Here is a 27,301-nt window from a genome sequence, read left to right on the forward strand (position 1 = left end):
GTGACTAATCCATTTGTGACCGTATCTTTTTGAGGAAAATTTTAAGTGCTGCTTTTTTTCTTTATTATGAGCATAATCAAGAACTAATGCATTGGAAAGGAAAAGAGTAGGAGAAGAGGAAATATGACCGTGTTGAGAGAGCCAATCAGCAATGCTTTATTTACTTTTTTCCACAATACAAGAAGAGATTAAAAGAAACAGATGAAAGGGAATACTTTAACAGCCACAGCCTTGCAGAGGTCTCCGGATGGAACTGTGCTCTCTAAGAGAAGAGCAGCATATATATATAAATATGACTGCTTCTTCTTCTGTGAGGATAAGGTTTAACTTTATATCCACGCTGAAGTTTTTAAACTTACACAGTATATTCTCCTTTCTAACAGCTTGCCCAATTACGTGGGACCTGCACCAGGCTCTGGCTGTTAGTTGATGGTCTTAATTAAACTCCAAAAGGTTGTATTAGCTATGTCGCTAATAATGACTGTGCTGATATAATTGGCTTCTCCCAATTTTTTTCCTGTGACTGGCTGCCAGAAGCTTCCGAATTAAAAATAAACAGATTTGACATTTTCCTTGGTTATCTACACTCTAAGTATATACCATTTTGTTTGATTATGAAGAGTAACAGAGTCATGCAAGCCCTAGGCAACCACTCTCCGTCTCTCTCCTTATCACTTGTGTGCTAAACAGAATTATTTATGTAACATGTAGATACTTTGTGACTGAACAGAGACAGCAGGAGTGAGCAATCAAATCTTTAGGAGTGCAGTGAGTGACTCAGGTGTTGTACATTGTTGAGAAAAAGAGTCTGCCATGAGCCTGTGGCTCAAAAATTTGTACACTGCAACTCTGATCCAAGGGGATACCCAAATAGAGGCACTTTCCCAGAGGGTTAGAATTTCATTGGTGAGTGTGATAGATCACATGCGGATTCTGGCACTCTCTACATGGCAGGCTGGAAGCTAGCATGCCTGAAGCCACTGAACTGATAGTATCTGCACTAGCTGAGGAAATAGTCCCAGATTGATGTGTGAGTAAGGGGGAGTGTATGAGCCCTGGCAGGCTGAGGGCAATGCAAAAGAGCTCAAAAGTAACTCCTGAAAGTTGCTGGTGATGACCATTTGCTTTTAATCCAAAGGGTCCACAGAACAGAGGATTTGAAAATGCCTAAGGATTGTAATGTTTTTCAAACTCTCATAACAGCTCTTTGCTGTTTTTATCACCGTAAATCCATTATTGGAGTTAAGGTAGGTGCCCTTCTGCAATAACAGTAACTATACTGCATACTCGTTGATATTCAACAGTGTTTGTTTTAAAATGACATTTAGATACAGTGTGTGATGGTCATATAATGGAAGTACCTTTTGATAGTGTACTGTCGGCTGAAGGAGAGGCTTAAAAATGTTCAAACTTACTTGCCTGAAGTTGAATGCACAAATCCATATTTAGGCACCTAAATCAAAGTGCCCTGAGTTTGAGATAGTGAGCCCCAGCAGATCCCATGGAAATAAATAGTAACTTCAAGTAGGGGTGCTGGAACAATTTGTATAGTGCGGGGTGCTGAGAGCCATTGTACCAAACTGTAAACCCTGTATATGATGGAAACCACTTCAAGCCAGGGGGTGTAGCAGCACCCCAAGTTCCAGCACCTATGGCTTCAAGTTCTCAGTACCTTGTAAATCAGGCTGCTTTGATTTAGATGCCAAAATATAGATTTAGGTGCCTAAATTTAAGCACCTAAATTTGAAAATTTAGGCCACTGTGTTCAGTCTTTGCTTTCTATTCAGGTAATAGTGTTCAGAAGTTAAGCCTTGGTATTGGTCCAAAGGAGCCAAAATGCTATAAAGAATAGGTGGGACTTTTCAGTGACAGCATCTCATACACTTGTATTGGGTCAAGGTCATTAGTTTTTCTTTTATTATAGTATCATTTTAAAACCCTACAGGCAATTCCGATTTTATTGTAGATTTAAAATGTGAGATTATGTAATATCCTAAATGCGCTAAGCACTTTACAGACACCGAGTGGGACGCATTCCATATGAGCCACAATCAATTGTGATCGAAGTCTCTCCAAAGAGCTTTGGATCAGTTTTACAGTTCAGCCCCATCCCTAATAAAAACCACAATAGCCAAACCATATAAACAGGTTCTCCGTTTGAGCTGCTCTCATGGGTTTAGTTTGTAGATATGTGAGCCTACATGGCAGCTTGTTTGTGTGAAGAAGATGCATTGAGGCTTTCAGAGATGAGCATCTATCAGCATTAAAAGGTATTGTCATTGTGATTAGAATTGGACAGCGTCCTCACTGATGGAGATGCCTTCACTATCTAGACACAATGCAGCCACTGTACAGTTTAATTAATGCAAACATTAAGATTATTTTAAAGACTGGCTTTCTGTAATTATTACAGACTAGCTTGTGTTGAAATGAATCCTAGAACCCAGACTTGATCCCTGATTTATGTTTGAAAACAAAAACGCATGCTACAGATTGTTACACAAGCCGGGTATGTAGCTGCATGATTGCATCAAACATGATTGCATCAAATGGCTACCTTGCTGAGGAAGGCAGGTTGTGTGTCTCTCCCAAGCCTGTTAATGCTGCTGACAGTGCGAGCGAGTGGAATGTGCACAGTGCCCCACCAGCCCAAGCTAACTGCGTTCAGTAGAGTGCAGGCTTGTTCTGTGCGCCGGTAATTAAATTTTTCTTCACCTTCCATTCACTGTGTATGGTTGGTGGGACAAAATCCTATACCCTCCTGAAATATTTAATCTTCATTTTCAAAATATTAGGGGTCTCATTTTCAGAAGTGCCAAAGTGATTAAGGAGCCTAGTCCTATTTTCAAAAGTGACTTTCAGTGAGATTTATGCTCGTAAGGGCCTAAAGACAGTCTCCCTGACAGTCAGTGGGATTTGGGCTCCTGAATCACTTTGGCACTTTTGAAAATTTGACCCTACTGTAGATTCTCTTCTCCTTTTCACTGATGCAACCGCATTGAAGTAGTCACCAGTATCAAAGAAAGGAGAGTCTGTCCTGTTAACTTTATTGCTTTTAATTTTAATTGGGATTTTAAAGGTTCTCACTGTAGTTCTGTTGCTCTACAACTTTCAAAATGAAGTTGGGGTTTATTGTTTGCTATCAGAACTGAATTAAAACGATCATTCTTGTCCATGCCTTTTGTTTAACTTGGCATGAATTTCTAATATCTAAAATAACACTGGTGTTGTCATGGTAATTTTCCATTTGGTCTAATCCATATAGTCTCTGGAGAAATCGAAACATTAATAGTGTTTGCTGTATGGGAAAAGAATAAAGCCTTTTATGAAGAAACAAATTACAGCTGGTCTCTTTCAAAAATAAGGTTCTATTTAAAGAGATTTCCAGCATTTAAAATAGATTTCAATACATGTGTTCCAGAAGGCACTGCTGACTTATCTTTAATTAAATCCAATGAACTGCTATTTTTAGACATGCCTACATTTTGGAAGTGGGTCACCCTTGCTGAGGGGAAAACAGTCAGACATGGAAATGGGTAGGGGGCAAGAGAACATGAGATCCAAGAGAGGGAGCTGAATGCCTCCTTTCTCTAGCACGCCAATGCACTTCGGTGCCAGCATTGATAAAGAACTCAGGGCTAGTTGTTCTCTCACACCACTGTAAACCTATTGACTTCAATGGAAAAAAATTATATTTAGATGAGATTTATCCTTTACTTTGTTAGGGATCAGCTTTGTGCAGTTACCGAGGACAAGTTCATTCTGAATAAATCCTCTGACATCAGTAGAGTTATACCAGGGATGCATTTGAGACACAGGACCAAATTCTGTTCTGTTACACTGAGGTAAATCCACAGTAACTGCACTGACTTGAGTTGTAACTGAGAGCAGAATCTGGCCTAGCACATGGACGCTGATATATGTCCCACCATGCACTGTAGTGACATGTACGGGGTCTGAGCACTGATAATGCATTATACCTACCTTTGTGACTCTTGAAAATCAGAAATACAGCAGCTAAAGTGGTATTTTAGTAGTTGGAGTGTAAAGTCCAACGTAATGGTTAGTTACGTTGTAATGGTTAGTAATGGTTCAGAAACTCTATAGCCTAATGACGCTATATCATGATAATGGGGGTGTGTGTGTGTGTGTTTTAGTAAGTGCACCCCTGTTCAATTACTAACAGTAAGTAAGAATGAGGATCACCACCTAGTTCAGATGTTTACTGCAATTTACAGAAAACTGCAGTGTGATTGGCAGCTGTCTGTAGAAATGGGCAGAGGCACTTCTACTTCCCCTAAACTGTGCTCATTTATTATGTGAGCTTCAAGCCACTGAAAATGGTTCCTTTTAAAAGTTCTATCTGTCATTTTTGGGATTCAGAATCTGAAAATTCAGATGCAACCATGGTAAAAATGGTAAACAGCCCCCATCTTAGCCCTGAATGTGTTGCAACTTCTATTCAGTTAATATGTTCTTTACGATTGGAAGGGGAGAACCTGTTCAAATATTATATTTGTTCATAACAGCCTAATTATACAGCTGATGATTCACCATCTTCTGAAGCTGTTCAAAAGGGGAAAGCCGTTCAAGTTCTCATTGCTGCCAGGTTTTGAAACTTCCAGTATATAGAACTACCACATCACCCAGTAATGTCCTAATGTTATGAATGTAACCCAGGCAGGCAGCCTTTTATAAGAGGCCACCCTTGCAAGTTCGTCCAAGAGAAAGATGGCCTTTGCAATGGCTTTTTATAGATGGTGATTTTTAACTAATATTTCTTCACTACATGACAATCTAAATCTGATTCACTGGTATCTTTGGGCTTTACGTATCCAGTTTCAGCATTCACATGAAGGATATTCAGTCTGATACCATGAGCTAGCAAGTCACCACAGCCCAGCTTTTGGATCTTTGTTTTTGGCATAAAATTTGTTGTTGTTGGAGAGTCTGGGCTGGGAAGGAATAACTTACCAAGATACTATGAAATTTCACATAACTCTCTGAAGCTTGGCTCCCCATTGACTTCAGGATCTGCAATGAGGTTTGTTTTGCATCCTTGGTAGCAAGGCTGATTTTTTTAAAAAAATCATGTTTGAAAAGATCTTCTTTCCTTCTTGACCTGTCTGCATGTCCTAAGATCTTCCAAGGGGAAAGCTCCTCTCTCTGAGTTCTCATGCTACTTTTACATAATTCATAAGATTTCCACTCCCACATGCCCTCTAACACACACGTAACTGATATCTGTGCTACCCCAGTTCTTTTTCTGAGCATGGCTATAGTGGGTGTAGTGAAGATGGTGCACGGAATGTGTTGCTAAAAGAGATAAACGATTGTCTTTATGTTTGAGAACTACCCAAGGCTACTTTGTGCCTTTGTTACCACAATTTTCCTTCTTTGTTCAAACTCCTAAACTCCATGCTTACTTTTTACTCTGTACTTGCTTCAGCCTATTCCCATTTGCTGAAGTGGGAGCTTTACGTGAGTACATACATCAGCATTTGGCTTCTTAGTAATAGATTGGACATAAGCATTTCTCAAATACATTTGCATAAGCACATGGGGCCAAATCTGGCAGTCTTTAAGATTTACTCGGGCAAAAATCCCCATTGCAATTAAGGGGAATTTTTCCTGAGCAAGTACCATTCAACAGTGGAATAGGAACTTTAGGATTGTGACACATAAGAATTCAAAGCTTTAGGCTCCATTAGCTAAAGGTGAACCATATTCCCTAGTCTGTGAATGCTGTCGTTTCAGGAATTAAGGATTGAGTTATATTTACAGTTGGGTTGTAGGGAGGGTATTATTTTCTTACTGGAGTGAAGGATTGTACAACATAAGCCTGACCCAAAGCCCACTGCAGCCAATGAGATTCTTTCTGTTGGTTTCAGTGAGCACTTGACTGAACCCTGTGATATTGTATTGTATGCCTGTTGGGCATAAACCAGATCAATGTTCATGTGGCTCTTCCATTCAGGAACATCTCCATAAATGTCAGAAGGGCCCCACGCTCCTTGCCTTGTGGTGGGCAAAGGACACTCAGCTTGTGTGACTGACTTGAATTTCAAGAAAGTCAGTGAGATGATGATTGAAGTTTGCCTGTTACTGATACTTTTCACCAGTTGTTCCTCCAAAAGTTCCCAGCTGACACTAGAGACTCACGATTCTTCAGCCAGTGCCCATATATTGGCCCATATATTGGCCATCTCAAATGTAGAGTGAATCAAATAGAGACATCTCAAAGGGAGAGTTAAATCAGTCTGAACTTCAAAACTTTCTCCTGAACAAGCTGGCAATTGGGCCTGACCTTGCCTTGTTACATCATTCAGTTTAGATCAGTTTTATGTCTCCCTCTTTTGGGCCAAATTCTGTCTCATGCACCCCTACATGTAGAAGGCTCTGACCTCATTTGAACTGGTGTGATTCCACTGTGCTGGGGGATGGGTTTCAGGGAGATTATGCAGGGGTCCACACCTTCTGTGAAGTGTGGAAGTGGGTAGCCACCTGCCATTCTCCTCCATGACTGGGGAGGGCAGCAGCTGCAGGGTGTGTTGAAGCCCTGAATCTGCAGTATTAGCCATGGAACGCTACCTTGGGGAAAACTTCTTTCCTCCTCTGGATTTTCCCAGTACCTGACCTAAAAATATGGGCTGTGTGCTATAGTCAAGATGTGCCCCTCTTGTAGCTGCTGCCATTGTATTAATTTACTTAAAGTTTCACATTGTCCAGGAATGCCCAGTCAGCTCTCACGTGTCCGGCCATCACTTATCTCTGGCTGAGGACCCTTGTCCCAGTCCCTTCTGACTGGGGATTTTAAGGCTGCACAGCTCCCTGCCCTACACTGCAATATCCCCAGCAAGCCAGTCTAGCTAAAGGCCAGCACCTGTGCTTTGCTTTCCCTTCAAGGGCTCTGAACAGTAGCTACCAGTTAACACACAGCTTCTTCTAAACAAGCACATTTATTCCTCAGGTAAAAGCATTACAGGGAAAACATTAAAAACAATAGAAGAAGCTGCATGCATCAATATATGAGGCTCTAGTAGGCAAAATCCTTCTGCAAGGGTGGGGGCGCTTACACAGAAAGTCCTATTCATTTGCTGGATCAGAAAGAAGGCATTGGGTCTGTTTAAATACAGCCTTTTTATGCCAAAAGTTCTTTCTTTATCTGTTGGTCTCTGGAAAATCCAGTTTGAACTAGTATATGCAAGCCTCCCCAGGGGTTGGTACCTCTCTAGAGGTGTTTACACCTGTCCTAGAGTGATTTACCTTAATCACCCCCCACAGTTCTTAGTTCATGGAGGAGTTGTGGCATCCCTCTTCCTGGAGTTGCATACAATTCCTGGCCCATAGTGATACATAAACCATTCACACACTTAATGTACTATGATCCCCAAAGATGTTGCATGTGGTTGCGATATCTGTCACACACCATCTTAGTTCCACAAACATTTTCCATTTTTTGTGAGAAATTAAGGGAAATCTAAGCAGAGAAGTCAGTGCTATGGTTCAAGATGTACCATTTAGCAAGAGAGTCTTCCATCCCTCCACTTCCCCCAAAGTAGTGTTTTAAATTAGTCTGGGTTTTGCATGCTTGCAGTTTTACAGGCTAAGTGCAATAAAACCACCAGGCAGGAGAGAATAAGGACCAAACACAATGCTTTCAAATAGCATCCCATTAGGGATATTTTTTGCAGGTGATTACACCTATACATGTGAAATACTTGATGCAAGTCTGTCTTGTTTAGTAGTTTAGGGGGTAGGGAATTGTAAAGGATGTTTTGTGGTATCCAATACCTTTAAATATCTTTATACATGCAGTGCCAGGTACTTACAGTAAATGTCAAAAGAAGGCAAGGTTAAACTTACTGCAGTAAGTGTACATTTTAAACGGAAGCCATGAGTTTTACAGTAAATATTGAGTTTCTCTTACCTTATCTAGGCCAAATCTTCTCTTATTATTATGAGAGAGGAGCAACCTGAGAAAATTGGGGTTGGATTCAGATGAGCCCCACTCACTCCCTACAGTTTGGAAGCTTTTCCAGACCTTGTGAGTTTTCCCTTTCTTTTCCTCAATACTTCTCCTCTGTTTCATCTCCTCTCCTCTCCTGTCTTGCTCTCCCTCACCTCCCAAATCCCCAACATCCCTTTCACCTGTGCTTCTATTCCTTTGGGAGTTTTCAGTCTAGCACTCTGGACAGCTGCTCTGTTCAAATCATGTGAATTCTGGGATTTTCTCAGTATCTGAAGCCAGGGCATACCTCCCTCCTCCCCTCATCTATTCTAAGAAAGTGCCAGAACTTGTGAGATCTGAAGATTGCAACTAGGCTAGCAAAGACTTCAGGATGGACTTAACCAAGAGCAGGAGGCCTGTGGTGGGTTGGGGAAAAGATGGGTTTGTGGGATATGTAGCTGAATTTATTAGAACCTTGGGCAAGGTGTAGGGTTGGTTCAATTCCTGGTTCAGGTGATGCCCCCTTTTTTTTCCTAATTGATTCACTGATCTCTAATACTGCTCTCTGCTTTGAAGCCTTCTCAAAAGTTGAGCTTTTCCTTTCAAAGCAAGAAGAATCAGAAAATAACAAGGCTGCCTCTTGGGGCTAATTTAAATGTCTGCTAGCTAAACTGTGCCCATAGCAGCAGGAAATAATTGAAATACTATCATGAGGATGAAGGACATAAGGGAAGCTGCATGAGCAGAAGATACTAGCGAATGGTCTGATGAAAACCTCATCAGGGTTTCGGGTTACCTTTTATCAGGAAAGTTGAGACCTACTGAAACAACTGTAACAGTCCTTAGATGTGCTTTGAGTAAATAATACTTTACCAACAGGCTACACAGAGATATGACAGTGAATCCCCTGGGTAACCAAAAATTCATCTGGAGATTTTGTGCAGTAAACATCTTGAACAGTTTCCAACATATATTTTATAAAGAAAACCATTTGTGTCTTCATAATTCCAGCCAATTTGGATTAGGTTAGGTTTTATTATTATTATCGTTGCTTCCTATCCATTTTTAGTGTAAATTAAGATTATTTAATTTGTTCTACCCATTCTCTGACTATATAATACCTGACTCTCAAACTCAGATAGAAACCAGATTTGGTTTATTGCTTCCCATTAGAATTGAGATAAGCCTCCAAAGCAGAAGCAACATAAGCTTTGGGGATGTATGTAAAACAGTGGGCCTGACTCTCTTCCTCCTTATTCTCGTATTAAACTGATGTGTCTCCATTGACTTTAATGGAGTTACTCCAGATTTACACTTGTGTAGGGGAGAGTGGAATCTGCCCCGTTAGTCTACAGGATAAACAACAATTATGAGTTTAGCTTGCAGACAAAGGGCGAGTCTACATTACAGCACTATATCGGCACAGCTGCAGTGCATCTGGTGAAGACGCGCTATGCCGAGGGAGAGCGCTCTCCCGTCGGCATAATTATTCCACCTCAGTGAGAAGTGGAAGCTGTGTCAGTGGAACAGAACAAAACTTGCCTTGCTTGGGGTGGGAGGGAAGGCTTTTTCACACCCCTGTGTGACGTAAGTTATATTGATTTTAGGCTGTAGTGTAGACCTGCCCAAAGTTGCTACAGAGCAATGGGCACCGTTCAAAATTATCCTAATGCAATTAGTTCTGAATGGAGGATTAAGAACTAGGGCCTGCTGTAGTAGAGAGGTCTCTTTGGAAGAATCCCATCTGCACAAATAAAAATAATCATTTTCATTTGGATGTGAGAATAGTATATTTTAATAGGAACTTCCCAGAACAATAGGTTTGTCAAATTTCATACATATAATATATGATGATAATCCAAGTCACTTTTGATAGTTTATCCTAAACAGGCAAAATGGAGTGAATCTTTTGGAATTTGATTTTCTTGAACTTCACTGGTATTTTCCAATCTTCATTGCACCTAACAGCTTATGTTTGCCTTTGAAATGCAAAATCACATATAGTATCAAAACAAGCCTATGGAATTAATGACAGGTTGTGATCCTAGATTTAATGAGACTTGAGGGGAAATCCTTCGTACAATGTGATAAACGCCGCAAGTTTAATTGGAAAAATGGTAAAATAATTGCAGTGGTCATTTTAAACGTTTTGCTGAAAATTAAAAGCTTGGGACCATGTGTTCCCACTGGGATCTTAGCAGAATTCAACACTGAGGGAATCCCTTGGGCAGGCCCTTGTGGATTAATGAAGTCAAAGTGGCTCTGTGCAGGCACAGGGATTTGCCTACATGGTTCTCCTTGCAGTATCAGGGCTGCATATGAAGGAGTTGTTATTACCGATTGGAGATCCTGAGGAATCTGAGCTGCATGCTTCCTTGTTTCTCTGTCCGAGTGAGTTATGTCACAACACGGATTGGAATAATAGGATCATATTTAGAGGTTGAAAAGACTTTTATCACCCACTCCACCATCTCTCTGCAAATGCATGGTAGAAGCAACGCTCCATTCAAACCTCTTTATTGTTTATTATTATTAGATAACTGCTGACAAAGCGTTTGTCTCTGTCCAAGACACAAAATTAAGACAAATGCTGCTCAATTTAAAAAAAAAAAAAAAGTCAAGACAAATGAATCTAATATATGATTTATTTGCTGTTGCTCTCTAAGTACAAACACCACAGTTTTATAAATAGATTTGGGCTAATGGTAGTACTGTCTGTAGGATGCCCCTGTTGTGGTAGGTGCTGCACAGATGCATAGGAAGACTCAGTCCCTCCCCTGAAGAGTTTCAAATCTAACCATTTTTATTCTAGGTTCCAGTCTGTTGTGAGTTTAAAAGGCTGATCATGAATGTTAACTATTTGGCTAAATTGGATTCCTTAAAAATGTTTTTCTTATATGAGCACACTGTTTCATTACTTTCATTTTAAAGCTAGTGAATAATCCAGTTACCCATGATTTATTTCCTGTATTATATTAAATATGTTCCTGTATCCTGATGAGAACAGCTGTGATAGATAACCCAGCCTCCATCTGTAAGATAAAAGTTAGTTGTCAGCATTGTTCACTATGATTGAAATTCACTCTTGAGCTGAAGGTCTGGCATGATTATATTTTATAGACCTGTAGCATCTTTCATCCTGATTGGTCCTGTAGCATGTCACAAAGTCATATTCCATTATACAGTAATAGCGTCACCCACCACTGAAATGGTCTCATTTCTAGAGCGACCCTTGATTAATGATATAAATACTGCTTTCTTTATATCCAGAAAATTTGCAATAAGCAATAGATTACATCAAAACTCTTTATTTAGGAGCTACAATCCATGAACAACTACACTACAGAAATACTGTCTGATAAATGTGTTCCATCTAATACAGTAGATGTATATACAAGATATTTAGAATTACATTTGTGCACCGAGTTATTTTGATTTGGGCTAGTATTTTTAAAACTCCCTATGGCAATTTAAGTGCCCAACGTCTAGCCACTTAAAATGGGAACTGGGCAGCTAACTCCCTTAATTACTTTTGAAAATCCCATCCTAGATTTGTACACTAACCAGGGGCGGCTCTACCAATTTTGCAGCCCCAGGCAGTCGCCGCCGAATTGCCGCTGAGGCAGGAAGAGCGGCAGAGCAGCCGCCGAATTGCCGCCGCGGGACACGGGCTGCCGCCCCATTCTAAATGCCGCCCCAAGCACCCGCTTGGAAAGCTGATGCCTGGAGCCCGCCCTGACACTAACTTCCCTAAGTAACTGCAAATATATAATCGGCATGATGTTGTCATGCAGATGCAACAGTATGCCTCTTTAGTCCATACAAATGCTATAATTGTATCTCATTTAGCTTTAACCCATTTAGTGTAGGATAATATTTTTAATCTTTCACACCTTTCCTTGTATTTAAAGATCACTGGTGCAAATCTTGCGCTGGGCAGCTAAGTGATGACGATGCTGGAGCTGAGTTCAGTGGATCTGCCAATTTGCTGATCTACTGGATACTCATTCATGCACAGACACTCACATGCACCACAGGGGAGAGTGAAACAGCTGTGCAGAGCTGAAGTAGCAGCTGCAAAAGTGACTCATTAGTGCTCCACAGGCCACAGCTGCAGGAAGGATGGCTCCGTCCACCCCACCCCTCTGAAGGTCCCCTGTGCAATGCTCATTTACTTTGCTTTACTGCAGGGAGGGATGACTTGGCCTATTGTTTATATCTATGCCCCCGTTTTTCTAAATTATGCAGTGCATGTGGGAGGAATCTTACACTGAGTGCTTGGCCCAACTAGCTGAGCCAGGCACCAAACACAGGTATTGTGAGGGATGGGGAGACTACAAATCCTCTCCCCTACAGGCTGCAACGCAACCAGGGAGCTGATTTGTCGAGACTCCTCTACATCAGTGGCCAGAGTCCTTGCCGTAGCCCCTTACATGATTCTTTCTGCACCCAAGCTGTGGCCTTCTGTGCCCTCCCATCACTGCATGCTGCTGTGCAGGGAGCTCCATGTATAGGATATACACCCAACCCCCAAATCCTGCCCGATCCCTGAAGCAGAGAGGCATCCTGGCTGCAGGAGAAGGAGCAGGACTTGTCCCTTGTTGCACAACATGAGTATCCCTGTTAACCATGTTCACCTGTGTAAACAGCATGGTAACATGGCTGACAAACAAAATTGCAGGGGGGTTTAAAGTGCTACTATAGTGCTTCATTGACCTCAACTGTATAAACTAAACCTTCAACTATTTATTGTCTAAAAAGGCACATAGTTTTTCCTTGGAAGAGATAGGAAGAAAATTCATCTTAGAATGAATCTGTTTAAATGATGTGGGCAGCAGAACACCCACCTCTCCTGAAATTTTTCCATCAAGAATATGCTCTCTAACAAACAGTTGTAACTTGGTCTATCCCAGACTGCACCGAGGCTTGTTGATGGGAGCTCAAAACACACAGCATCTGCTCTCTGTTATATGCTGAAAGGACGCAATGATGGAAACTCTAGAGAGCACAGCGATCACAGAAAGACTGTGATCAGTGGGTGAACAGCAGTGTTCTCCAGTCTTTTTATAAACAATCCATAAATTGTACCATTCAATCAAAGTGTCCTCTGAAAGGAATCTGGGCGCCTTGGATCCCATCCAAATAACTTAAAAAAAAAGAAGTGTCTGTCCATAGGGGGAAAAATGTTCTGTGGTTATTGTTTCATTGTAACCCACCTCCTATCAGGGGTCCAACGTTCCGTGTCACTTTAGCTCTGGCTTGTTTATTTTATTTTTTGGAGGTATCATCTGTCTCTTTCCAGGATCAGTGTAGCATCATGTCGGTTTCCACAAATAGCCGAATCCCATTAAAATATTTGATAGTTGAACATATGGTGCTTTCTGAAGGCATTTCAGCAACATCAAACCCTAAGTTTAAATCCCAGGCCTTGCAGAGGAAGTTAGAATGTCCAAAGAACGTCTCCCCTTTGAGAATTTCTGGAAAATTGGACAACAGTATCCTTAGTGGTTCTCTGGAGAAGGAGCCACACCCTTCATGGATCACCAAAGTCACACTTAGGGTGACCAGATCACAACAGTAAAATATCGGGACACATTGGGGTGCCATCGACCCTGCCCACAGTCCACCCCTGCTTCTCCCAGGCTCCGTTCCCACTCTGCCCCAGGTCCCACCCCCTCCCTGCTCGGCCCCTCCGTCCCGCCACCGTGCCCTTCCTCACCCACCGGCCTGCTGCTGGCTTACTGCGTCCCTCCTCAGTCCCCCCACCCACCACTCACCTCCTCACTCCGCTGCCAGAAACCCCCATACCTGCTCCGAGAACCCCCACTTGCTGCTGGCTCGCTGATCGCCTCCTACCCGCCCACCGCTGGCTCACCAATCACCTCTTCACCCTCCCCGCCTGCTGCTTGCCTTTTCGCACCCCCCCCACACACTCGCCTCTTCACACCTGCCTCCGCCTGCTGCTCGCCTACTCACCCCTCCCGCTTGCCTCCTTTCTTGAATATCAGGACAGATGCGGTCCCAATTGTACATTGATCGGGATGCGGGACAAAGGGTTAAATATCGGGACATTCCCGATTTTTATCAGGACGTCTAGTCACCCTAGTCACACTCCAGAGAAAGAATAAGGACCCCAGATGGAAGTGGTACGTCATTTGGGAATAGAGGGACACGGCAACCCCCTGAATATCCTGCGCTTGTTGAAAGGGGGAGAAATCCCATAGAAGATCTTACGGTTGTTATATTATGGAGATAGAGGAATCCCCCAGAAGACCTTACACATTGTAGGGAGGTGCCCTAACGGGAACCAAGATTTTTGCTCTCTTCAGGAAGGAATAAGGAGAAATGCCAGAAGATGCAGGCTTCAATAAGGCTGTACTTCTACTTAGAAGTAAGTGTTTTAAGGGAAACTTGCCTTTAATAAGGCAGATATTTCTCATGCAGCATAAGTACTGAATTGTACACTCTGTATCTGTCCTGATAGTTTAGGATATGCTTTCTTAGAATGGGGCAAAAAAGCAAAGTTCAGATCTGAATTAAACTACAAAGTCTTGGGGCGGGGGCAGAAGCTTTGGACCCATCTCTGCTTCTTATCTTGGGAAGATGCAATTACTGAAGTGGCTCAGTAGGTGCATGTTCTCTCTCGATAGGCAGATGGGCCATTTATTATGCACTCAGTACAGTGTGTCGTCATTACGCACCTTCTCACCTGACACTAGTTTTTGCAAATACAACTTAGGGATCAAAGGCAGGTCAGCTTGTTAAACGTAGCACCCATATTCCAGTAGCTTTTGCAGATTGTGTGACATATGGGATGAAAGTTTTGAGTGATATAAAATGTTAATGACTAAACCTGGCACAGTCAAACCTTTTAATCTTTATTGCAGTTTTCTAAAGAGAGGCAGATTATGGACAACACCCCAGAAAAGCTGAAGAAAGAGTTAGAGGAAGAGCTGCAGTTGAGCAGCGAAGACTTACGTAGCCATGCTTGGTACCATGGACGCATTCCTCGGCAGGTACGTCCCTCCAGGGTCTTCCTTTCACAGGCAAAGCTGTGGGCTTTCATATACAGATACAGACAGGTTAATACTGGCGTGTTACAGAGGCTGCATGAGATCAGCAATTCAGTAGAAAGGAATGCCTTCCAGTGTGAGAAAAAAACAGTGTCTGGTATAGTTTACTTAATATGCCCTGGTGAGAAATGAGACTGAGGGAAGAAATCCACTGTTTCTTATACTTTTAACAAATAAAAAATCATCCAATGAGGAGAGGTAAGAATGCTCCTCTGTGCTGTAGATGAGCTACACTCTGTCCTCTAATATTGTTGTTCAGCTGCTGGCCTGAATTTAGATTAATATGATTATCCAGAATTTTAAAATGTTCCAATCTTCTCCCTTTCTTTAGTTTGAAATGATAAAACAGCATACTAGTAGTAATAATGATTAATAGTTATTTGGAGTAGCTATCTTTTTATTTTGGTCGTCTACACCAAAAAGGGTTGTGAGTTCAATCCTTGAGGGGGTCATTTAGGGATCTGGGGTAAAAATTGGGGATTGGTCCTGCTTTGAGCAGGGGGTTGGACTAGATGATCTCCTGAGGTCCTTTCCAACCCTGATAGTCTATTCTATGAATGGAAAAACATCATGAGCTCCCCCTGCTGGCTCGTCATCAACATGCACCTGGCAAATGCTGTTTCTCATAGTTATGAGCTTTCCTGCTGCCATCAGCAGATGCTGAACATTGGGCAGAGCAGCCAGAAACAGGCAGCTCTGTGGTTTGAAAATTAATGAATTAATGTTTGTCCAATGGGAAGGGCCAGCTTGGTTCTAAAAGAAATGGGTTTTTTCAGCTTTTATGTGCATATTGCAAAACAAAGAGAAGAATGGTGTGAAACCCATTTTAAAAATAGCTCTTTTGTCTCTCTTGAGGTATATACAGATTAGTTTCTTTTGACAAATTGGGGAAATATGCACACAAACTGCGTTCTCTGGCCCTGTCCTAGAAGGTCCTTCCAGATTCCTGTTGTAGAAAGTCTGTGGAATGGCTTGTGGATTTTAGAAGGAGCCAGAATTAGAGAGGGCAACATTCTGCCCCACGCTTTTCCTCTATCCTGTCTTTTCTGGTTTTAAACCTGTGCTCACAGAGCCGCCAGAATTGGGCCCGACATTTAGGATTAAATAACAAGACTCTACTGAAGTGATACTAGCCCAGGCTGAGTATTCCTCTTCTGATTCTAAATGTGGGTTTTTTGTTTTTGTATGTTTTCTCTCTAAGGTGGCAGAAAGCCTAGTTCAGAGAGACGGAGATTTCCTGATTAGGGATTCTCTCTCCAGTCCTGGAAACTTTGTTCTTACCTGTCAGTGGAAAAACATCTCTCAACATTTCAAAATCAACAGGACAGTCCTCAGACTCAATGAAGCCTACTGCCGTGTTCAGTATCAGTTCGAACTTGAAAGTTTCGACAGCATCCCTGGGTTAGTGAGATGTTATGTGGGGAATCGCAGGCCAATATCAAAGCAGAGTGGAGCAATTATTTTTCAGCCTATCAACCGGACCGTGCCACTGAGGTGTCTAGAGGAAAAGTACGGAGTATCTCCAGTTCGACAAAGAGAATGCAATATCACTGAAGGCAAAACAGAGACAGCAGTAAGGCTCAGTATATGCGGCGTGCAGTCCCAGGAGCACAGCTTAACCAGAGGAAATCTTTTAAGGTACTTTTCTCTTGTTCCACCATCATCCTTAAAAGGGAGTCAAGAATCCAATCCTGCTCCCATTGAAGTCAATGGGAGTTTTATCCTCTACTTTCATGGGGAAAGAATCAGGCCTCACAGTCTCATCTAATAACTCATTTTAAGGACCTGATCCAAAGCCCAGTGAAGTCAGTGAAAAGACTCTCACTGACTCCAGTGAGCTTTGGCTCAGGCCTTAGAGGACTAACAGCTGTAATAAGGAGCTTTAAGGTAACTCTGTCTTCAATTATATTAATGTAAAACACAGAGATTACTGATGCCATTTGACTATGGCAGCAGCCTAATTTAAGTACAGATATTCTAACAAACTAGATGAATGGTGTAATCAGATTTTGAAAATAATCAGCTCTAAAATATCTTTGAAAAAACATGATTCAGGGGTTTTGCAGTGAGATCTGTTTCCTCAGCGAGATGGTGTTTGGGCTCTGCAGTGCTGGTTCTCCTTTCACTCACACTGGTGTGAATCAGGAGCCTCTCCACTGAAGTTAATGGTGTCAAACCAGAGTGAGTGAAATCAGACTCAGGCTCTGCAAGTACAGTAATGGTGCAGCTTGTGCTGTAGCTTAGAAATAATAAAAATACTAAACGTAAATTGAAGGATAAAAAAAGTAAAAAGTTTGTTGTTTTTCTCAAGGTGAGCCCTCTTTCTTCTGTTGCTGTGAAAAAAAATGCCACAAATGGGTTAAGATAGTTAAAAAGAGATAACGTGAGATGACTAAAATAAAGTGCACTAATAAAGCTGACTGTCTGGAAGGAGACAGCTGATGGAGCGTAGTTCTTCATTACTGCTCAGTTCAGGTGTTGTACTGAAAAAAGTCTTAGCATGCCAACAAAAAAGGGAACCAAACTGCTAAAGCAACTTTTTGACGACAAAAATTCCAAATCATTGTCTGGGAGTCTGGCCTGGATCCTGGAATCTGATCTGCACAGCTGGACACCTATGCCTGTATGGAGCCACCCTGACTTGAACGGGACTCTGGGGGAGGAGGGGCTAGCCCACGAGGAGTCGCAGTGAAGTCCATGGAACTTCAGACAGATGCAGAGGATTGCTTGTGCAGCAGTGGGGTCTGGACCGCTAATGATGTCTGCTCTTGAACTGAGAAATGCAGTTGGTAGACATTGTTAATGCCTTTTATGAAAACTGCATGTTGGCTGAGCAGTCGTTCATCCAAAGCCTGTAAATAATATTCTGCATCTGCTTTTCCTGGGAATGTCAACCAAAGCATGTCCTTATTTACTCTCCTGTGGCTGAACCAGGGCAGAAATGGAAGGGCAGCTTTCTTTTCTGTTAGCTCAGTGATACCCAGACTGAGGCTCGTGAACCGCAAGCGGCTCTTTAATATGTCTCCTGCAGCTATTTGCAGCACATGATATTAAAACAGTGGTGTGATTTAATTATTAACCAATCAGGATGCTTTTACTATGTTATTAACCAATTGTAGTTGATAAAATAATAATAATACTTGGTCAGCCATTTTGCTGTGAGAATAAACTAAATATTTCTCCAGTCATATTGTTTAAATCTGAATGTATAGTTCTATAGTAAATGAAACAATGAATTCAAACTACTGTGGCTCTTTTGGGTAATATTGATTGTTAGTTTGGCTCCTGAACCACTGAGGTCTGAGTATCACTGTGTTAGAGAATGGGTTCTTAACCTGAGGGTTGTGAGACACACTCCAACCAGGGGACACACCCCTCCTCCCTTCCTGTATGGCTAGGAGAGAAAAGGAGTCACAAATCTTTCCTCTGCTGTAAGAGGGGGTCACAGCATGCAAAAGGTTGAGAACCTGTAAAGCATTAATTTCTGCCCTGCCATGTTGTACAATTACAGACCTGTTGCCATGTTGCACAAAGCAATAACTCTCAGTACTGAATGCTCAGAGCCAGATCTTCACCCATACTAAGGGCCCTTTAAGCGGCTGTAAGTGGGAAGCTGAGGACTCTCCTTAGTTCTGGCACAACTGAAGGTTGGTCCTGTATGTTAAGATTGTCCTACTGCACTTTAATGATATATTGTTGTGTTGGCTTTTTTCCCCCTCAGAAACAAAGAAAAAAGTGGTAGCCAGCCAGCTAGTTTGGATCACGTCCAGGAGAAAAGATTCTCCCTAAAGGCTCACCAGTCAGAAAGCTACCTGCCAATAGGTATGTCTGTAGGCAGATTTCTAATAACTCCTTAGAAGATGCATGCCAGCAAGCAGTCAGCCTTCTACCCTGTCTTCAGGTTACATTTTAAAATGCTGGAGATTTTCAGAGACTGGATGGAGCCTGCGTGAAATTCATGGTCTCAAGTGTGAGGGTACTGAATACAGTTAGCATCTGATGACTGTTCAGTGGTCCATGGAAATGGAGTTGATAGGCTCATTATAATAACTAGAGTCAAGCATGCTATTTAGAAGGCACCCATCAGCTTGGTATGGCACCCTAGTGCCTAGGTTTACACATCACAAAAATGATGATCATGATTGGCACGAATAGGTCCACTTCTTGGCAGTGTCACCATCTCAACCCTAGAGTTTTACAAGACCCTCAACAGTTTCACTGATACCATCGTGCCCATAGCGGCTTGAGCAGCTGTGGTAAACCTGATGCAATCTGGTATGTTTCACTGCTGTTAGGCGGGTAATGCAGCTAATGCAGAATCAGTACTCTGCTATTTTCCACCCCTGGCTACTGCTGGTGGTTAGGGAAGAGGAAGTGGGGCAGCTGTACACTCTGTTCCTCTGATCCCCCTTTGCTCTTCCTATCTCTGCTTATATCACAATTCTTCCCCTGCTGCTGCCCCATGTAACTTTCCTGGGGGGCAGCAATATGAAATTTACCAGAATGTGATCAGTTTCATTTGCATTACCCCACTGATAGAAGACTTACTAGCACTTGCCCAATTGCCAGAGAAAGTTTGCTTACCTTCCCACCCCCACCCCCACCCCCGACCTACCCTCCAAGCTATACCTAGGGGGGAAAATTGTAAGGGCACCCCCTTATATGCCAAACAGGAGCACTGTGTGAGGAAGCTTGAGCTGAGGTTGTTAGTAGCCCTGTGGATAAATTCTGGCCTTTGGTTTCCAAGGCGGTCAATCTTGAACTTTTGTAGAGCACTAAATCTGTTTAAAAAATAAAATAAAAGGAAATGGGTGTTGTGGGTTTTAAACTGATTTCTAAAGGCAGGAGTTCTCAAACATTTCTGTGGAGTGGCCCGCACCTTAATAGAGGGAGATTGTCTAGTCATGCACATCTCTTCCTCCACCGTACTCCCAGACATAATTGAACAAACTGCTTTCCCTCCCATTTGTGATCGGATGAACTGCCTTCCACCCATTCACGATTGCAATAACATTGATGTAGTAACTATAGCAATTACCCTGAAAGTAAAATTAGGAAAGTATTTCATGTGTGATTCATGTATTTATTTATATTATGATGGTGGCTAGAGGCTCCAATCAGGAGCAGGCCCCTAGACACCTTGCAGACACATAGTAGGAGACAGTCGCTACTCTGGAGACCTTACAGTCTGGGGGGTCTTTAATGCAATGTAGCAATTGGGGTAATGAGAAGTGTGAAGTAATCAGTCAGCTCTCTGTAGACAACCAGCAAGTTCTCCATGGGCCACAGTATGGGAACTTCTGTCTTAAGCAGGGGTGGGCAAACTTTTTGGCTCGAGGGCTCCATCGGAGTGTGCAACTGTATGGAGGGTTGGGCAGGGAAGGCTGTGCTTCCCCAAAGAGCCTGGCCCTAACCCCCAATCCGCCCCCTCCCACTTCCTACCCTCCTCAGAAACCGCAACCCATCCAATGCTCCATGTCCCCTGACCACCCCCTCCCGGGACCCCGGCCCCTAACCACCCCCCAGGATCCCATCCCCATCCAAACCCCACCCCCCTTCTCCCTGTACCCTGGCTGCCCCGACCCCTATCCAAACCCCCGCCCCCAGACAGGCACCCCTGGGACCCCACCCCCTATCCGACCTCCCTGCTCTGTGTCCCCTGACTGCCCCAATCCCTATTCACACCTGCACCCCCAGACAGGCCCCCCCCGGACTTCCATGCCTATCCAAACCCCCCTGTCCCCTGACTGCCCCCTCCCAGAACCTCTGCCCCATCCAACTGCCCTCTGTCCCCTGACTGCCCCCCCGGAACCCTTTGCCCCTTATCCAACCCCCGCCCCTTACCATGCTGCTCAGAGCAGGAACGCCCCACTACCCAGCCAGAGCCAGCCACGCTGCCACCGCGCTGCCCAGCAGGAGCGGTGGGCCAGAGCGTTGGCGTCATGTCGTGCTGAGGCTGCAGGGGAGGGGGACTAGTGGGGGAGGGGCCGGGGGCTAGCCTCCCCGGCCAGGAGCTCAGGGGCTGGGCAGGATGGTCCTGCGGGCCGGAAGTGGCCCGCGGACTGTAGTTTGCCCGCTTCTGGTCTTAAGAATCCTGCAGCCAGCCCTCATTTGATGTCAATGGGATGTTTGCCTGTGTGGTAACTGCAGGATGGGGCCTATGTGTGTAAATATTACAGTGTACACACATTCCCTCATATTTGAGTCAACTGTCTTTTAGGGTTACAGAAGTAGATTCCCTGAAGTTCATTCTTTTCATACCTCACTACATGCCCAGACTCCACTTTAAGGAAGTTTTTCTTTCTTTTCAAAACATGTCATTCTTAAAAATGACTCATAGGCCTCGTGTGGTGCAGCTAGATTCCATTTTTATCTGGCAGATCAAGTTACAAACTCACTCCCATTCCAAGCCAGGACTTTCCAGCTCTGACTGTACAGCCTTTGTGTGCTGTGGGGTTGTGGGTTATTGTCAGTGTTACCACAGGGTGACATTACAGCCCAGCTGCTCTCTGTATCTGGGATTTTGTGAGGATCTGTTTGGTAGCTCATCTCTTAAAGTATACATTTTAAACAGTGTTTGACAGAATGAAGAATTTACATAATCTGAAACACTTCCCCCAGTAAACAACAACAGCAACAAAAAAGAACTGTAAAATGTATCTCAGGATTATATGTAGTTTTGCCTTAATGCTATTATTACATCATAAAAAATGATTCTGTTCTTCACCTACAGGTTCAAGGCATCCATCTCAGTTACCTGAAGTAGATACAAGCCCATGTTCAAATTCCCCTGCATTTAGAACAGGCAGTGAACCTACTCTAAGCCCCACAGTAGTTCAGAGGATCGCTTCTGAGTCGCCAGTAGGAGAAGCTCTTAGAGGATCAGACAGTCAGCTCTGTCCCAAGCCTCCGCCTAAACCCAACAAAGTGCCCTTGCTGAGGCAACCTCAGTCTCCTTTAGCTTGGCACAGTTCAGAGGCACACTACTGTGAATTAAACCCTGCCACTTCCATAGACTGTGGAGCAACACAGCAACCTCTGTCTCAGAACAGCAGCTATGTGGAGCATCTGATAGCTAAAGAGAATGGATTGCTCTCATTCAGGAACTCTGAAACAAGTTATCTGATCCATGAAGATGATGCCTTACAGAGCTCAATGGATCCATTAGCAGCTTGGGCTGAGATGGCTGAAGAAGGCAGCATGTTTGTAGTACCTGTTCTTGAGACAGTATCCAGTTTTAAACCAAATGATTTTGAATCCAAACTTCTTCCTCCTGAAAACAAGCCACTTGAAACACCAATGTTAAAAAGAGTTAAGGAGCTATTCACCAACAGTAATCCAAAGATTATTGCCCGGCATATGCTTAGAATGGACTGCAAGGTAATTGATTATTTGGTTTTTAATAATTGTAAAGGGCATTAACTTTTCTGCATGTCACTAGATACCCTGCCAGATTAAGCTTTTTTAAAACAGAGATTTGAAAGAATTAAAGGAGAGATCTGGGACTAAGGTAATGTATATATTTACTTGGGGGATTTGCAGGGATTTGTCAAGGGGTAGGGTTGGAAAAGAGCTTTTAGCCTAGGAAGATTGATTACAAATTTGTCTCTGGACCAAAAATCCCTCTTAGTTGTCCCTAATTTTAGAGCTATATTTCCCTCCATTCCACACAAATTTGATGTTCTCTTTGTTTGTTGTAGATTTATTTACAGCAGAAATGCTGAATCGTGAAACTGAGACTAGGAAAAATGGTATTTATTCTGAAGGAATGAATCCCATATCAGAGAATGAGGACACCACACATTGCTCATGTTACTGGAAGGCACTCAGATACCAAAATGGTGGGCATGAGCTAAGAACCTGAATAGAATACAATCTGTTTTAGCTTCCAGTATGAATACTGCTCTTCTAACCCTTGTTTGGGCCTTTGGGCCTTGACAGGATGAGAGGTAGTGGAAGGGGCCTGCAGAGCGTTTAGATGCAGTTCTCTCCTCACATGCCATTTGTATCCTCTATTGCACACCTTGGTAAGCATCAGAAGCACACAGATATTTTTACAAGGAGGCAGGCTTGGTTATACTGGCAAATCTTTGAGCAGCGATTCTGGAATCAGCAACATGGAAAAAAGAAGAGAGAAATTCAAGTACAAACAGCCCTTTTTATAGGATAATGATTTTATTTAAAGGGAACATGAAACCCATTTGAATTCTAAGTCATTTGAAGTGGATGGTTGAATGCTGTATCCATTACAGACACAGTATTTGAGAGAAAGCGTGGTATGCCTCGCACTTCTTCAGTGTGAACCTGGTTCCAGATCCTCAAAGTTATTTAGGCACCCAATTCCCATTGAAATCAGTAGCACTGGGTCTAATGAAATCCAGGGGAGTTAGGATATGTCATAATTGCAATGCCTGTGATTCGAATGACATGATCTGTGTGTAACCCACACACCACCTGGGTGTGGTGTTCTGTCCCATCTAGTGGCACTGAGAGAGCAATTAATGAGTCTGCTCTACAGCCTTAGCTAAGAGCCAGGTGGCATTTAGCTCATGTGATAGAGGCTCATGCATTGAGCTCCAGAGGTCCCAGGTTCAATCCCACCCCCCAACGACCGGGGTCTGTCAGCGTTACGTGTGCACAGTTTCAAATAGCATTTCCTTCTTACCGCCATCAGCTCCATTACACCCCTTTAAACTCTCTATACAATCTATTGGAATTGGAATTGAATGGTTCTTGATTGAGTCTAAATAATGGAAGCACCAGCCAGCCCACTGCAGAAAGAATGGAAAGGCCTTTCCAGCCCTGCTGCTTCTTGTTAGGAGTGCTTTACTGTGAAAGCATAATCAAGGTTAGTTAGTTTCCAAAGGGCGCCGGAGGCCAAAGAGATGGTGCATTGTAGTGATTTTCAAACGGCATATTTGCACACTCACATGAGGTAAAATCAGTGCATCAGTTAATTCAGTCAGTCATTTGGGAACTATATTTGTGAGAAGTGATATTGTTTCTAATTACGCTAAAGAAATGTACACCACCTCCCCAATATCCAGAGAGGGGCAATGGCTCCTCCTGAGGCAGAAATGGATAATGCTGTGACTATCATTTAGTTATAACTCAAAACAAACTCTTCTCTACAATGTTTGCTGTAAAACTTGCCTCATGAAGGTACAGCATTTGTCTCATCTGCCACTCACTGAGCATAAGATTTAGAAGAGAGTTTTGCGTTCTCAGTGACCTAGCAAGGGCTCTTCCCCGCCCCCCGTGGTTTCTAATAGCTTACATGGAGAACTGCACAGTGTCTCCAAGACTCATTTGGGAGACAGGTTGGCGAATGGGACACGTGACTACTGTCAGCCATAAAAATGAACAAACAGTGCAGCACTGATTTCAGGTGTATTGAGGAATGACAGGTGAACCTGCCTAACATGAATATTACACTGTAAGGTAGAAAGAACCAGGCTGTGCCAGTTTCCCCAACAAAATGTTACTGCTAGTACTCCCCCAATGCTAGTGTGCTTACTAGTGGCTCCACAGCCCCAAGGGAGCATGATTAGCCAGGTATGGGTGTGGCTAGCACACCCGCCCTAACCACCTGCTGGCATCCACCAGTAGATGCTGAAGTCGCATACACTGTTTCTTTCTGAGGCAGTTGCACTGACTGCTTCTGAATGTGCTTCCCTAGGCCCCCCTGAGCCATTCCGATGCCCATCTGTTCCTCATACACAGAATGGCTCAGGGAACCTCACTCAGCAGCTACACCTCTGCACCACCCTTCCGGAAGAAATGCCAGAATGTGGCTTCCTTACAGTCATAGAATTATAGAAGCATAGGACTAAAAGGGACCCCGAGAAGACATCAGGCAGGATGTACTAAACCTAGACCATCCCTGACAGTGTTTGTCCAACTTAAAAATTTAGTGATGGGGATTCCACAACCTCCCTTGGAAACCTATTCCAGAGCTTAACTACCCTTATAGTTAGAAAGTTTCTCCTAATATCTAACCTAAATCTCAGTTAATGCAGATTAAGCCCATTACTTCTTCTCATACCTTCAGTGGACATGAGATTGTTCACAGTCCTCTTTATAATAGCCCTTAACATATTTGAAGACTTATCAGGTCTCCCTCAATCTTAGTTTCTCAAGACTAAACATGCCCAGTTTTTCAAACGTTCCTCATAGGTCTTGTTTTCTAAGCCTCTTCAGAAAACCAATAGTTCTAATAATAGCACTTCTCTAACCCTTTTTTTTCAAAGCCCGGCACAATCTAACTAATATAGTACCTTTTCTCCTTCTACCGCAGATAAAGTTTTAAAAAATGGAATTTTAAAACCATTATAACAAGAAGAATGGCTTGCAATCAAATAGCAAAAGTGTGTGTTGACTGAAGTAATTCCCTTAGGTATACCCTAGTTTAATAGGAAATCTTAGCTTCTGTAATTAGCCTAGCAAACTTAATTAAGAACTCTGCTTCCATGATGGAATATTAAAAGACCTGGAACAAATGTGGCTGGAGATGCTTCTTTCTAATGGCTACGTTGTGCTTCACTCAGTTTGACCCTATCAAAGTGCCTATGCATTCTCTTTCGATCTTGCTTTTCCCCCCTGATCCTGTGAATATCGAACTCATTTAGATGCAACCTGAAATGACAGCTTGTTCTCTGCCTGTGCTGCTGGGATTGAAGGATTGCCATTTGTTTGGAATTGGATATATTCTATTGGTACCATCGAATTCTAAAGTATTACAACAGATTTGCATACAAACAGGGCCAGATTAAAGCCTGCACACTATAAATCTGTGTATAGGACCCCAGATCCTGAAGTCTGATTACATCAGAATCTCAGCTTTCATTTAAAAAATAAAGTTTGTAGCCCTCAGAATTGTGGAGGAACACTCAAACATTTACCAGGTGTAACCGAGGTATTGATGTCTGCTTGTCTGTAGAACGCCTGGAACAATAGCTGTGAGAGGAGAAACTGTCCCATTCATCTCAATGGGCTGTTAACTCCCAGACCTAGTGCTCTGGTGGCACACACTAACTCCACTCAAGTCGGGATCTATGTATGGCAGGAGGAGATGAGCAGTGATTCTGATCTATTCACCCAAGCAGATTAACCCTGGCCTCTCCATGAGGCCCTCTGCCACCACTCTTGTCTCTCTGGGAGGAAATGGGGATCGTCTGGGGGGTAAAGCCATTGGGTAGCCAGTGTCATGGTGTGCCTAAGGCCCCATATTGCCTTAATACAGTCCTGAAGATAGAGGTTGGCACTTAGATGCTATGATAGAGAGGCAGATTAGATTAGAAATTTGTCAGCATATGAACATTAAAACAATACCCATAAGTATTTCATTAGATAATATGAACATTATTAAGATTAATACAGATTAATAGTTCTTATAGATGTAGCAAACTACAAATAATCATTATGTATTTGAAAGGCAAGGACTAATGCAGTAGGGAGGGAAAATAGAGGCTTTTTTGTATGAATTACTGTCAGACACGGAGTACTCACATAGTCCTTTCCAAATTCAGAATGCTTTGTGTACATTAATTCATTCTCACAAGAGTCCTGTGGCGTGGAGAAGCAGCAGTGTTACAGTATTATACCTATTTTACAGATGAGGAAAGTGAGGCAAAGAGGTTAAGTATCTTGGCCACAGAGCGTTCGTGTCAGAGCAAAGAAGCCACGAGGCCACTCCATGCTTTTGTTGGATGTGTGGGGATTTGCTTTTGGTAGAGTGCTTGATCAGATCTGTTGCAGGTTTGACACAAGCCCTACGGCTCTCTTCTCTAGAAGAAAATCTCCTTATGATGCTGCTTGTTTTCTGTTGTTTTTTAAAAACCAGATCAAAGAATTAGTCCTTATTTCTTGGCCATAATTCTTATTTGTTTTCATACACTTGTCTCACTAAAGGAAAGCATTTCTAAGTTCTGCACAAAACCTCATTGTGTTTAATGTACTCAGCATGTTTCTGTTTAACGGGGATATTTTTAAATGGCTTTATATTAGTGTTCTAGCTACACAGCGAGTTAGAGTAACAGTAGGAAGGAATCAAACTCCTCCTTTCCTTAAATAAGTCAACTTCCTGGATCAGTGTGTGTGAACTTTTGCACTTGACAGGTTGCTAGGATACTAGAGGTCTCTGAAGAGATGAGGAGGAGGATGGGAGTGAGCTCAGGTCTGGAGCTCATTACATTGCCCTATGGACACCAATTGCGCTTGGACATAATTGAAAGGTATACGTTCTTGTTACATTGTGCTTCAGTTCTGAGACACTTGG

The 27,301-nt window shown here is 42.9% G+C and overlaps 1 protein-coding gene across 2 annotated transcripts in view; it reads left to right on the forward strand.

Moving 5' to 3' along the window:
- BCAR3 (BCAR3 adaptor protein, NSP family member) overlaps positions 1–27,301 on the forward strand; it is a 145,524-nt gene that overhangs the window by 111,762 nt on the left and 6,461 nt on the right. For both annotated transcript variants that reach the window (XM_084637887.1, XM_084637888.1), the window contains 5 exons: positions 14,839–14,967; positions 16,226–16,662; positions 18,746–18,846; positions 21,758–22,404; positions 27,142–27,257. In XM_084637887.1, the coding sequence (XP_084494013.1) occupies positions 14,839–14,967; positions 16,226–16,662; positions 18,746–18,846; positions 21,758–22,404; positions 27,142–27,257 (1,430 nt within the window). The remainder of the gene's footprint in view (positions 1–14,838; positions 14,968–16,225; positions 16,663–18,745; positions 18,847–21,757; positions 22,405–27,141; positions 27,258–27,301) is intronic.

The sequence above is a fragment of the Lepidochelys olivacea genome (genome assembly GCF_965140295.1).
Source record: "Lepidochelys olivacea isolate rLepOli2 genome assembly, chromosome: 8".
In the NCBI taxonomy this organism is placed as follows: domain Eukaryota; kingdom Metazoa; phylum Chordata; order Testudines; family Cheloniidae; genus Lepidochelys; species Lepidochelys olivacea.